General features: G+C 43.8%; 2 protein-coding genes across 2 annotated transcripts; one reads left to right on the top strand and one right to left on the bottom strand.

The window, feature by feature from the left end:
- Nucleotides 1-1,275: 1,275 nt before the first annotated feature.
- tmem203 (transmembrane protein 203) lies at nt 1,276-3,107 on the bottom strand. Its single transcript, XM_084693954.1, has 2 exons — nt 2,989-3,107; nt 1,276-2,508 (listed from the first exon to the last, which is right to left on the bottom strand). The coding sequence occupies exon 2, from the start codon at nt 2,183-2,185 to the stop codon at nt 1,775-1,777; it is 411 nt and encodes a 136-aa protein (XP_084550080.1). The 5' UTR covers nt 2,186-2,508; nt 2,989-3,107; the 3' UTR covers nt 1,276-1,774.
- alad (aminolevulinate dehydratase) lies at nt 3,044-9,081 on the top strand. Its single transcript, XM_084693953.1, has 12 exons — nt 3,044-3,186; nt 4,597-4,719; nt 5,100-5,150; nt 5,953-6,049; nt 6,342-6,477; nt 6,590-6,673; nt 7,003-7,091; nt 7,272-7,327; nt 7,792-7,879; nt 7,981-8,067; nt 8,220-8,349; nt 8,562-9,081. Exons 2-12 carry the CDS (start codon nt 4,604-4,606, stop codon nt 8,618-8,620), a joined length of 993 nt encoding a protein of 330 aa, XP_084550079.1. The 5' UTR covers nt 3,044-3,186; nt 4,597-4,603; the 3' UTR covers nt 8,621-9,081.
- The last annotated feature ends 5,127 nt before the right edge of the window (nt 9,082-14,208 follow it).

Genomic DNA, 14,208 nt, shown 5'->3' with positions numbered 1-14,208 from the left:
TCTTGCTCCACCCCCTAACTACATCTCCTCCCATTTCTATTGTTGAGCAGGCAAGGACGACCTGTCAATCAAGCATCTACGTCCCACCCCTTTTTACTGTTTAACCCTTTCAGTGAATTGATTATATTTCGTCCCACCCGTTGTTTGTAGTCTTATACAATACAAATGTCACCATCGCTTCGAAGGGTGAGGTTTACATTACACACATAAAATCTAACTATAACACAGCTTCAAAATAAGAGGACGAGACGCTGTGTGAGTCGAATTTGTCACCACGTTTATGTGACGGTATAGCTGTTTGTGGACCAACCCAGTCACTTAAGGGTTTAATTCGCGTTAATTCAGCAGCTACGTCTATGATGCCGGTGCCTTACGAATAATCCGACTGGGATAAACACATTAGGAAATAAATTAGGCGGTATTACGGAGTTCTATTCTTGGGTACAGCTAGTAGGAGATTATATTGTTTCTCATCAAACATTTATCAGGGCACAGTCACTACCAGCTTAGAATCCCAATGAGCCTCTTCGCACGAGGGCAAAGGAGAAGAGCGTGCACAATGCTGTACCGTGCTTGTGATGCACGAGAATATTTATGGTCCATGAAAATCTATGTAGGTTGCATGCAGAGAGACAGTGAGCAAGAGAGACAAATAAAGAGTAAGAGAGAGGGACAGATAATTGGAGTACTGTTGAAAGATTTCATAACTTTTGAATAATGAATGAATGAACCCATACTGCTATATTCCCCAGACTGTTTCAGTAGGGCTTTTACAGGACGAGGCGGAAGTTCACTTGAACAGGTCCACAGGTCCAACACCGATGACAGGAATACAACACAGACAACATGAGCAACCCTCCCTACACTTAACTCCCACGTCTCAGTAAATTACAACATTTTGATGTGTCCCTTACTAAAATTGTCATGTCAAATAAAACTAACAAATTATATTTACCCATAATAACGTCGTTTTAGCTATGACTCACTGAGTAAAGTTTATCCTTCGATGAAATTCAACTTTTTATAACTTAAGCCTTTGGCATAAGGAATTAGAAATTGCCAAGTGGGCCAAGTCACTCTCCACAGACGGTCCTCAACGTAAGTAGCGCCATCTTGTGGCAGAATTTTAATCACAAACGAACAATGGGGCAGATAGGTCGATTACATTTGATTAATTGATAAAATCCCATGGATTGAAGCATTTATAACAAACAATGGAAAAAAGAAATCTCTTATGGAATAACTGATCAAAATAACATGATAAGCTCAACAAGGTTAAATGTTGATGGTTTATTTACACGTATATAAACAGCAATAATACAACACAGGTACCAAAAAAACAAGCAAATAGACAAACAATAATATTGTTGGTGCAAGTCGAGTTACACGTTAAAAAAAACATTCCATTCGCTCAAACTCCATTCCCTATCCCATCAGTCCCCCAAAACGAGTCCTTTTTATCAGGAATGGCTCTTTGAAGGAAAAAAAAAATAGGCAATGAGTGCATGCTTGGGCATTAGGATCAACACACAGACCAGACACACTTAGTATTAATGAACAGCAGTAATGTTCAGGGGAGAGCCATGCACGCTACAGCATGGAGAGATGTTCTGCTCAGAGACCAGATGGCGGGCAGGAGAGGAATGAGATCCATGACTCAGTCGAAAGACACTCCCAACATACCTAACACAGTCCACACAAACGTGCGTGTGTATAAACCTGGATCTTCTGCGGCAGGGGGTCATCCTCTCCCCCGCCCCCCCTCCCCGGGGCGTCAGTTGACGCGGCAGGCCCTGATCATGAGCAGCTGCAGGAGGATGAAGAGCGGCGACACGATGAGGCCGAACCACAGCTCCCTGGCCTGCTCCTGGTCCGCCAGCTTCTGACACAGCAGCACCTCGCACACCAGCTTCAGGCTCAGCACCGTCAGCACCCACAGCAGCCTCAGCACGGCCAGCCGCTTCTCGTTCTCCTGGTACAGGCGGATGGATACGATGGCCGTGAAGTAGGTGCTGAGGCCGTCGGCGGCAAACAGCGGCACGAAGACGAGCCACCAGCTCATGGCGAAGAGGTCGGCGCGGAGGGCCACCAGCACGCTGAACACCAGCAGAGCGCACAGGTGGAGGAAGAGCTCGAAGGTGGCGAAGCCCAGCCACTGGACCAGCTCACGCAGGGAGAACAACATGGTGGAGGGAGGGAGGGGGGGCCGAGAGCAGAGTCCTCTCTCTCTCAGGGACGGACTAGGGGCGAGTCACTGGCCCAGCGCGGGGGGGAGGGGGGGCTCTGGGCGTAGGGTGGGGACATTGACGTCGGAGCTGGGAGTCACAGGTGGCGTCCTCGACTAGGACAGGTGTTGTGGACGCAGATGGTCCCAGAATTCACATCTTTGAAGTTGTGTGAGGGGTTAGTAGGGCGGGAAGGTGAGGGTGACAGGTGAAAGCTTCAGATGGCTGGAGAGCTTCGTGGGCGTCTCTGGGACTTGTAGTCTTTCTCCAACCACACTTCAGCCTGTCAAAGCAAATATGCACGTCCATATTAGAAATCATTATTTGAAAGAAACGTATTAAAATGACCTGTTGTCAGCTAAAAGTACGTCAGCTAGCAGAAGACGTTGATCATTCTTGTTACATTTGAACAAAATGTTGAAGAAATTATGAATAAGCTGAATGTACCTTGATAGATTGCAAAGCAAGCAAGATGTTACCCTTTCATAGGGTTGAACAAAATCTAGCGACAGTTCGTTCGCATATATTGGTAGACAGCAAGTCTACCTTAAAATATACGAGCTAAAGCAGAAGCTTAGGTCACACAAGTAAAATGTTCGTTAACGCGAGGATAGTGCCTGAATGGCTAGCGACAACAGCTAGCTAGTGAGAGTGCTGTCGTTAGCCAGCTAGCCAACTACCTTCGTAACGCCACCACACCCTGCATGTAGTCATGTATTTATATGCATTCAGGCGTAGTCCAAACCTCAATATGTAATTTTACCTTCATGAGACTTGAGTATTTTGATTCGGTTTTATCAAGCAACGACTCATCTTCCGAATGTTTTTCCTGTCCTCAGCCTTCCTCCGGTTTTTTCATCGCGAGATCTCAGACGTACTATATCACAGCTGTGTACGGTGGCCGACAGTTTCTCTGACTTCTTCAAGGAAGAACATTTTGAAGAGGACGAATTGTACAAAGGTTAGACAACTAACGTGTGTTCATTTATTCGTGGGTAATTAGTGGCTGTTATGAAGCATTATTAATTGAGAAACATACTTTAATAGTTACATCAATGAGGGGAAAAGTTTGCAAGCAAGTATATAACTAGTCATTGCAGCAAGTCGAAGTGGTAGTTTGGCTAGTAACTGAATTGGTCACCATTCTGACTATAGTCTAATACATTTACATTACATTTACAGTACGTTTTACTAGTATATTGGGTGATGAGAAATGCCAACTAATCCATTATCCTCACTATTGTTAGTCTGAATGAGTTCGAGTTTTCTTACAGCAAAATAATATTCCATACAGTTCATGTTGTAGTAATAGTTTTGTTTGATTCAATGTTTGTTTGTCAAAAGATGTATATTTGTTATTGTTCATCATTCTATGTTATTGTGACTGGCATCAAAGTATGCTACACGTTTTGCGTTCACATCAAACATTGTAAGAAAAAACGTAATTTCAGTTAAGCAATGTTTTGACGAGCCAAGTTCACGCATGCTTGGTCATTTAATTTGGTGGTGAGGGAAACGAAGCAGAACTGTGTTAAACAACGTCACATTCCTGTGTCTCAAAAACGTGGGGTCTTATGCCAAATCTTTCTCCGTCTCTCTCTCACTCTGTCGCAATCATCTTACATCTCTCTAACCCTCTCTTATGCCGCCTGTTCAAGGCGAGAATGTTGCGCTGTCATGCCTTCTCTCCGTTCTGTATTAAACGTAAGAATGTGCTGTGTCCCTACACGTTTCCGAAATAACTGGTTCAACGGTGCGTGCACCCATCAGTCTGCCTCTATCACCAGATTCGTCACAAATTCAAGCCGCGAAACATTCTACTATGCACGTACTTAGGGGTTGTTCCGAGGCAATAGCTTGATTTCAAAAGATATAGCGAAGAAACACCGGAGTCAGAGAGCTGAATCGACTGTTGTCAGAGATTCTGCTATATTGCAGTCAAGAGGAGCCCTAACAAACTCCAATTCAATTCAGGTTTAGAATGAAGTCTAATTCCCCGTGTGTGGTTCTAGACAGCAGGCTGGTCTTCTGCTATTAAGTTACTTATCAGTTGTTGCCTGGGATCCAAACGAATCTGAAAGGTCACGTTTTATTTGCTCTGCAGAATTCATCTGGACACCTAACACGACTTGTCAGTTGATTTGTTTCACACAACCATCTGGGAAGTCGTCCTTGGAAACAGATGGGAAAAGAGCAGGCATTTTCTATCACGCGCTACAACTCCAACCACTCTGTAGCTGCAAATACTTCATCCTGAAACACTGGTTGTGGCCACAACTGTTAAGACTCACCCATTCATCCAGATTTCCAGCTGATCCAGATCAGTTTGGACCAATCACAACAATCACACATTTCCTGTGTCTGCCCCCAGGACCACCATGCAGCCGGTAAAGTCTCTCCTCCACAGTGGGTACTTCCACCCCACCCTCAGATCCTGGCAGACCTGCGCCTCCCACCTGACTCCCGACAACCTCATCTACCCCATCTTCGTCACGTAAGGCTCCTCTGCTACATTCACTTTGACATGTTCATCACATTTGATTGGTTCAGCAGGTGTATGCTTGAATGCACCATGTAGAAAGTAGAGCAGAAGTTCAGGATCAGAAGTGTGGAGTTCTAACAGTATTTCAGAGTCCTGGCATGGTCTGTATTTACCAGGAACACTGCAGAGGAACCACCTCTCAGTTACCAGACACAGGGCACAATAACTTCAGTTGTTGCAATATTAACACCATTAGTACAATGTTACAAATACACATAACTCTTTGTGCCTACCCAGACACATTGAGCATGTGGGGTCACGTGTAACTGTGCTTTGCTACAAACACAGCCATGAGCTGTGGATGAGCTGTGTTCCCTCTCTCTCCTACACAGGGACAGTCCTGATGCAGTGGAGCCCATTGCCAGTCTGCCGGGACAGGCCAGGTACACGACCACCGTCTGAACAGAGGATCTGCTGTCTGAGCAGCAGCTGATGAGTGTCTACAGTGTGACCTGAGGGTCAGGGTGTTGCCCCCAGATAGACAGTCAACAGGGTGAGGCCTGAGTCAGGCCTGGAAGAAGATAAGCAGAGAATACGTTGGCTCCCTCCCTCCCCTCCCTCCCTCCCCTCACTTCCCTCCCCCTGTCCCATTTCCTCCCTCCACATTAATGGATGCTCACACTGGATGCACACACTGAATTTCCCGCATAACAGCGAGTCAGAGATGAGTGCCATTGACTCCCCTTCATGTGACATGTGATCACATCTCTGACAACAGTGATCGCAACATCAGCTCTCATAACCTGGGCCACAACACCACATCAGCTCTCATAACCTGGGCCACAACACCACATCAGCTCTCATAACCTTCCACAGTCACTGGATTATTTAAAACCTTTTGATCACTAATCACAAAGACGGATTTGAAATCATGACACACCAAGAGTCAGGGGTTTAAAAAGGTCTCTGTGTAACTCTTTCAATGACTGTGAGTGTTCTAGGTCAGATATTAGTAATCACACGCAGAATGTTGCTCACCACAGGTCACATCTTAGGAAGTTATTATAAAACAATTTTTTTTTATAGATAATGAAGATCCACATGAACTACTAATCATTTAAACAAGTGTTTCTAACAGAGGATGTTTCTAAGAGGGAGTGTTTCTAAGAGGGGGTGTTTCTAAGAGTGGGAGTGTTTCTAAGAGGGGGTGTTTCTGTCTGACGTGTGTGAGGTGTCTGTCCTCAGGTACGGGGTGAACAAGCTGGAAAACATGTTAAAGCCGCTCGTAGAGAACGGACTGAAGTGTGTACTGATATTTGGAGTGCCTGCAAGCATTGCAAAGGTAAAACTAGAATAACAATGTTCTTCTGATCACCTTCATCTACTGCTGAACTCTTGATGTTTGTACATCACTTTGAAGCATCTGCTAAATGAATCAAATGTAACATAATCTGATCAGTTTCTGAACAGCGTGAATGTTTTAAAATGTTGACTACATACAGCAGTGTTGAGAGGATTACTGTAAAAGTCAGATGGGTGCAGCTCATTGCTAGAGCAACTGACCGCAGATCGAGTGATTGCAGGTTCAAATTCTCCCGCCTTGGACAAAACTTGACATGACCTTTGACCCCCAGGATGAGAGGGGCTCGGGCGCCGACTGTGACTCGACCCCGGCGGTCCTGGCTGTGAGGAAGCTGCGGTCGCTGTTCCCAGATCTGGTCCTGGCCTGCGACGTCTGCCTGTGCCCCTACACCTCCCACGGACACTGTGGTGAGCCAGCACCCCTCCCTCCACTTCCTCCTCTCCTCTCCACTTCCTCCTCTCCTCTCCCTCACCTCCCAGAGACATTAAGACTTTATCTCTGCTCTCTCGTCTTTCCAAGGAATCTTGCGTGAAGACGGGACTCTGGATAACGCTGCCAGCTGTGAGCGCCTGGCGGAGGTGGCGGTGGCCTACGCCAGGGCGGGTAACTTTACTCTCCCTCCTCTGCCCACACGTCCCCCCTCCTCCCTCCACCACACACCCCCTCCTCTCTCTGCCCACACACACCTCCTCCTCCCTCCACCCAAACAAGGAATACCCGCCCCCATGTCAACACACCGATGACGATGTAAAGTCTGGAACAGTTAACGAACCTCCCCCTAAAACAGCCATACATTCCTTGACTCTAGCGAAACGCTCCTGAAACGGGGCTCTCAAACTTACGATCCTTGATTCTCTACTTTCTGGAAGCTCTGTTTGGAGGAAAGCGTCCACTAAAGGAATACACCTGTAACTAGTGTTGTTGTCCTCCAGGGTGCCACATCATTGCTCCCTCCGACATGATGGACGGACGAGTGGGAGCCATCAAACAGGCGCTGGTGTCCAACGACATGAGCAACAAGGTAGGTTGAGACTGCAGAGAGGACAGTGTCTAGTAACAAGGTAGGTTGAGACTGCAGAGAGGACAGTGTCCAGTAACAAGGTAGGTTGAGACTGCAGAGAGGACAGTGTCCAGTAACAAGGTAGGAGCGGTTTTGTTTAGAGTGCCATCAAGTTCTTACCTGTCTTCTCCTGTTCCTCAGGTGTCTGTGCTGAGCTACAGTGCTAAGTTTGCCTCCTGTTACTACGGGCCCTTCAGGTAAACACCTGCATGCTCCTGGTCCAGACAGCTGTGTTTGTAACACCTGCAGGCTCCTGGTCCAGACAGCTGTGTCTGTAACACCTGCATGCTCCTGGTCCAGACAGCTGTCTCTGTAACACCTGCATGCTCCTGGTCCAGACAGCTGTGTTTGTAACACCTGCAGGCTCCTGGTCCAGACAGCTGTGTCTGTAACACCTGCATGCTCCTGGTCCAGACAGCTGTCTCTGTAACACCTGCATGCTCCTGGTCCAGACAGCTGTCTCTGTAACACCTGCATGCTCCTGGTCCAGACAGCTGTGTCTGTAACACCTGCATGCTCCTGGTCCAGACAGCTGTGTCTGTAACACCTGCATGCTTCTGGTCCAGACAGCTGTGTTTGTAACACCTGCATGCTTCTGGTCCAGACACCTGTGTCTGTATCACCTGTGTGCTGAGCTGAGCTCTGCTGCGTCTGTCCACAGAGATGCAGCTCAGTCCAAGCCAGCGTTTGGAGACAGACGGTGTTACCAGCTGCCCCCTGGTGCTAGAGGCCTGGCACTACGAGCTGTGGTGAGTGTGTGTAGTGAACTCATCATGAGTGTGTGTGTGTGTGTGGCTGTGGACGCTGTGAGCTCATCATGAGTGTGTGTGTGTATGTGTGTGTGTGTCAGGAGCGAGATGTGAAGGAGGGGGCAGACATGCTGATGGTGAAGCCTGGCCTGCCCTACCTGGACATCGTCAGGGAAGTCAAGGACAAGGTCAGTACTCTCTTCTCACCCTGTTACAGTGGCCATGCTGCACCCTGCAGCGTCTGTGAGGTCAACAAGGCTCTGTGTGTGCGTGTGTGTGTGTGTGTGCAGTACCCTCACCACCCCCTGGCAGTGTATAATCTGTGTGTGTGTGTGTGCAGTACCCTCACCACCCCCTGGCAGTGTATAACGTGTCGGGGGAGTTCGCCATGCTGTGGCACGGGGCCGCGGCCGGAGCCTTCGATCTGCGCACCGCTGTGACCGAGGCCATGACCGCCTTCCGCAGAGCAGGTGAGGAGGAGGGGTGCTGGGGGGAGGTGGAGGGTGGTGAAGGGGGGAGATGGAGGAGGGAGGGGTGGAAAGGGGAGGGAGGTGGGGGAAATGGAGGAAGGGGGAATGGGGGGAGATTGAGAGAGAGCCTCCCTACTCTCATCTCCCTCTTAAATGTGATGTTGTGATTTCAGTTCCTATAAAACAGGCCTTTGCTCCTGCCTCTGTTTCAGGTGCTGACATCATCATCACGTACTACACCCCTCAGCTGCTCACCTGGCTGAAAGAGTAACGGAGCCTGTGATTGGACAGAGAGGTGGACCAATGACAGGCTTCCCTTACCGAGCCGTGCTTGGCTGCTCTACATCCACAGGATTCCTAAAGTTCTTTAATCCCTGACTTCATATCTTCATGGGTTGTCTATCTAAGTGCAGCAGTTACAATTTCTCTCCAAAGATGGGAGTATTGCGTTATAAAAAGATCAGCCGCTTTTATAAAATGTGTAAAAGGTTAGTGTTACTTGAACGAATTGAGAATGTACTAATCTGTGAATGGAGTTTTGGGGTCTTCAGGTGTTTCAGTAATGAATGATGTAATCCTGGATGTGGACCTCTGATTGTCATGTTGGCTTCATAACTGATGTGTTCCTGGTCTAAGGTCGGGTTACTTATCAACCCTGCAGAACAAGCATCTCCTGACCATGGCACGTAGAGACAAATCCAAGAAAAGATAATAAATGAAAGTTTATTTCGATTTTGAGTCAGTTACTGCTTTATTTCCCTGGTGATATCTCATAACGTACAGTACTGTGTAGAAGTCTTCGGGACCCAACATTTCTTTAATATTGTACCTATATATTTTTGTGTAACATATTGTGTGTCAGTATAAAAGTATTTGAGTTTTACTTATACTGCAGCTGGCTTCCTCCAGTTATTTTCAGTTGATGTTAACTGAACTCAAACACATTTAGTAATATTCACTAAACACAATCACGTTCTAATTACTAGGTGGAGTGGAGTAAAGTTATCCTTCTGAAGTTTAACTAAGACATAAGTACATTTAACTAAGATGTGCCCTTTTACACCTAAAGGCCGATTTATACTTCTGCGTCTCCGTTAACGGACAGACGCACGCACGGAGTCGGACGGACTGGTTGAATTTATACTACTCCAACGGCTCTGCGTGCTGAAAGCAATTCACAGGCAGAACAGTAGATGACGCTGCACTGCGATGCTACCTAGGTTATCGAAAGGTCGGAGCAGATGAACAAATGAACCATTTCATCAATAAAATAAGCACATTTTCAGCAACTACACTGCCCATTTCTCGTCACATTTTAATTCAGATGCTGATTTACATGTACTGTTTAGCTGAAATAAGAGTTGTAAAAACTTACAATAATGGCGGTCAAAGGATTCTGTTCTCTTGTTGGTCACGGCAACCCCGCCCCTGACGCAAGCGGTTCTTAATACGGACCAATCATAGCCAAGGGGTATCCTTAAAAAGACGCACGGACCGACGGACAGTCAAGGCCGATTTATACTTCTGCGTGATTATAAAATTCTAGCTATACTTTTGGCTAAAAGACTCAAGATGGTGTTGACTTCTATTATTGATGAAACACAATCTGGTTTCATGGCAAAAAGACATATTACAAATAATATTCGGCTGGTTTTGGACATTTTGGATTATTCAGACGTGATTGATGATAATGGTTTTATTTTGTTTTTGGATTTTTACAAGGTCTTCGATACTTTGGAGCATCAGTTTATTTTGCATTCTCTGAGAAAGTTTGGATTTGGTAATTACTTTTCTACGGCTATTAAAACTTTGTATATGCATAGTAATAGTTCTATTCAGTTAACAGGCGGCACATCGCCTAGATTGGAGGTGTCTAGAGGTATACGGCAGGGATGCCCTACCTCCCCCTATCTCTTCCTTTTAGTAGCTCAGCTGTTGGCTGACCATATTAAAGCTAATGCTGTGAAAGGTATTTCTCTACTTGGCAGTGAATTACTATTGACACAGCTGGCAGATGATACCACACTATTTCTGAAGAATCAGTTTCAAATTCCTGCTGCTATAAAAACAATTAAAGACTTTTCAGAGGCGTCTGGTTTACATTTGAATGTTAATAAGTGTGAACTTCTGTCTATCAAGGAGTGCACTTCCTCCTCTCTTTACAATATTCCAGTTAAAGATGAAGTTCTCTATTTGGGTATTGTAGTTACCAAAGACCAATATAAGAGAAGTCATTCCAATTTTTCCCCTGTTATTAAAAAATCTCAAAAAAGATTTAATCAATGGCTATTAAGAGATTTATCATTGAGAGGTAGAGTATTGATTACTAAGGCAGAGGGTCTCTCTCGTTTGACTTATGCAGCTTTGGCCCTGCATCTGGATAATAAGCTACTAAAGGAGATAGACAAAATGATATTCAATTTCATCTGGAAAAATAAGACACATTATATAAGAAAGACTGTTCTTATGGATTCCTATGAAAATGGTGGACTAAATGTATTGGATTTCGGTACTTTAAATAATACTTTTAAAATAAATTGGCTGAAACAGTTTTTTGGAAACCCCTCTTCAGTTTGGAATTTGATACCTCTCCATGTGTTGTCTAATCTTGGTGGCTTAGACTTTTTTCTTGCTTGTGACTATGACATTGACAAAATTCCTGTGAAATTATCTGCGTATCACCGACAAGTTTTTTGGCTTGGTCTCTCATATACAAACACAATTTTTCTCCTCACAACTATTTGATCTGGAATAACAAGAATATTTTATATAAACACAAATCTCTCTTTTTGGAAAATTGGGTCTGTAATAATATCTTGCGGGTAGATCAATTATTTAATGAGAAGGGTCGTCCTTTCACTTATGAGGAGTTTCTTGCTAAATACAGGATTCCAGTCACACCTGGGGATTATGCAAAAGTCTTTGGCGCAATACCCTCTGGTATTTGTATGCTTTTTAAATCTCAGCCAAGGGTTACACTCCAAAATTGTCCCCTTGTGCATAATCCTGTTACAGACTCCCCTATAGGCAAAACCTGCTTTTCCAATACTGGTAGAAATAATAATAGATCTATTAGAACTTTGTTTCAGAGAGATATAACTACGGTGTCTTATGTTATTCCTTACTGGAATCGTTTTGTCAATGATATTGTTTGGAAGAATGTATGGCTTTTACCTAATCTATATTTAGTCACAAATAAAGTGAAGGAAATTTCTTTTAAACTTATCCATAAATGTTATCCAGCAAAAAGCTATATTAAGAAAAGATTTAAGAAAGACATTGATGTTGTTTGCACTTTTTGTAATGAATGTGAAGAAACGGTTGTGCATTTATTCTGGCATTGTCCAATTGTAAAATAATATTGGCAAAATCTTTGTAAGTTTATTACTGAAAGTATTGAGGCTGATTTTTGTTTATTCTGGAAGTATGTATTGTTTGGGCTTTTTGACAGTTCCAGGAAAAACAACTGTGTATATATAATTAATCTTATTATTATTATGGCCAAGTATCATATTCATAGATGCAAATTCATGGGAAGAAAACCTTGCTTTATTGCCTTGAACGGAGAGCTCAGACAGTGTATTTTTTGAATAAAAAATTCTCTTAAACAAAAGGCCATTAAAACAGTAAAAATCTGTAGTAGTTTAAATATATTAATGTAATGGTTTATATCCCCTAGCATGATTTTTTTAGTTATGTTATTTTGTATTAATACATGTTTACTCCGAACGTAAATGATGTTTTTTTTTTTTTACTTTTTGTATCTTGTAAACTGCAATGCATTTGACTTTGTTGAAATTGCTAATAAAAAAAAACGAGGAACGCCCCCTCCGTCAAAAAATGGCCTCTGCGTGTCCACGTAGAGCCCTCGCAGAGCTCTGCGTGCGCCTTCTGATTTTCCTGACTGTCCGTCTGTCCGTGCGTCTTTTTACGGATACCCCTTGGCTATGATTGGCATTCTTGAGGATGAAACAAGTTAAAATCACACCAAGCTGCATCTTTGTGCACCAGAATGTTGCAGAGGCCTCAGCCGGCGAGAAAAACATGGAGGGAAGAATACATCTCCTGGGGAAATTAGATGCTATGGCTGTAACTGCAGCTAAAGAGGAGCAAATTGACTCTGTCACTGGCTTTGGTGATATAATCCAGTTTCATGTAAAACGTCACGTATTCTACTTCAAGAGCCTTCTAGAGGGAGACCCCCCGATGGCCCCTCCCAACCCCTCCTACAGCCAGAACGTTCAGGAGCTGAAGAACAAGGTGCTCTCCACTGCAAAGTGGAAGTCAGGCTGTAGATTTTCCACATTATCTGAAGTAAAACTACGGATCAGGGACCTATGGAATGGTCTTTTGAAGGAGAACTTTGTGTTCAGCTTCAGTAATACATTTGAAATGGTGTACAGTGATTTGGAAAAAAAGGTTTCTGAATGGTCCTGGAAACTGAGAAAACATGCACTGGATAAAGAGAACGAGTTGCTCAATCAACTTCACAGCAACGTCATCGAGGTCGTGAATCACAAAGATCTGATTGTTGATTTTGATCAAGTTTACAATCCCTTGAAAGGTGAAATAGAGACATACTTCACTTAGAAGTGAAAAGGGTGAAAAGGGCCAATTTATGTTGGATTTTAAAAAACACGTAAACCAAGCGTGGTGGAGATCACTGGATTCATTGCATTTGTTCCACAAAAATCCAGTAAACTGTATGAATCAGTGGACACAACAAGTGACAAACAGTGTCAACAGATATATCACTGGGAATGAAGGTGAAGGTAGAGATTTCAGTGATGGTGTTATTCATCAAATATTAAGTAACATAAAAAGCGAGATGTACAATTACGAAAAGTCAAACAAGGTTCAATTCAGTCAGGCCAGTTTTGGAAAGATACATATTATTTTTCTATTGAGTTCTGCACCACATCTGTAAACAGCAATGCTTCATTCAGGTATAAGACTGGTGTTTGGCCCTACAAGAAATACAGAGAAGCTGGTAAACCATATAATCGTTGGAGCATCGCTGCAGATGGTAGCAATCAGAGTTACTGGAAATGGTTCCTTTGTACATTTCAGTCTCAATGGGAGAAGAAGTACGGATTCAAATTTGCTGGTTTAGGTGAAATCCCTCAGAGCTGGAGAGAGATCACCCGAGAATCAGCACTGGAAGAACTCAGGTAACTTTCAAAATACCATACAGAAGAACAAACCATGACCATGAAATATGTCAAACTATTATAACTACTTGTACTAACTACTTGTAATTAATCACGTTCATCATGATTATTATATATTTAATTACTCACTTGTAATTAATCACTTTATTGTCATGATTATCAAACTGTGCTTAAACATTTACATTTATTCGTTTAGCAGACGCTTTTATCCAAAGCCACTTCCAAGAGAAAGCTTTACAAAAGTGCATAGGTCACTGATAATAACAACAAGATAGCCCCAAAAATATTGCGAGTAGCCAAAACATGAAGAACATATTTTGAACAACCAAAATAAGTGCCAATGGGAAGAACCATAAGAGCATGTAGTTAAACAAGTTACAATTAAACAACATTAACCGCTATAAGTGCAAGTGTTCCTGTGGAAAAACAAGCAACAATAAAAACAATATATCACAGCGATTACAAAAATGTAACTCAGTTACCACTAACCACAAGAGCAACAAGTCTCCAAGCAAGAGACATTGTGATCCTTGAGGAAACTAACATCGGGTCAAGCAAACCATTCCTAAGTACCATTAGTACTCCCGGAACAAGTGCGTCTTGAGCCTTTTCTTGAAGGTGGAGAGACAGTCAGTGTCTCTGATGGAGGTGGGGAACTGATTCCACCACTGGGGTTCCAGACAGGAGA

This window comes from Hypomesus nipponensis, chromosome 27, assembly GCF_054491055.1.
Source record: "Hypomesus nipponensis isolate SF chromosome 27, ASM5449105v1, whole genome shotgun sequence".
Classification (NCBI taxonomy): domain Eukaryota; kingdom Metazoa; phylum Chordata; class Actinopteri; order Osmeriformes; family Osmeridae; genus Hypomesus; species Hypomesus nipponensis.
The sequence above is the reverse complement of the archived record's forward strand: the minus strand, read 5'-3'. Positions and strand labels throughout refer to the sequence as shown.

Bases quoted from the DNA above. Each gene is read 5' to 3' on its own strand.
- tmem203 (XM_084693954.1), bottom strand. From the start codon at position 2,185: ATGTTGTTCTCCCTGCGTGAGCTGGTCCAGTGGCTGGGCTTCGCCACC.
- alad (XM_084693953.1), top strand. From the start codon at position 4,604: ATGCAGCCGGTAAAGTCTCTCCTCCACAGTGGGTACTTCCACCCCACC. The intron at 7,328-7,791 runs GTAAACACCTGC...GTCTGTCCACAG, and splicing joins TGTTACTACGGGCCCTTCAG to AGATGCAGCTCAGTCCAAGC. The intron at 8,350-8,561 runs GTGAGGAGGAGG...CCTCTGTTTCAG, and splicing joins GACCGCCTTCCGCAGAGCAG to GTGCTGACATCATCATCACG.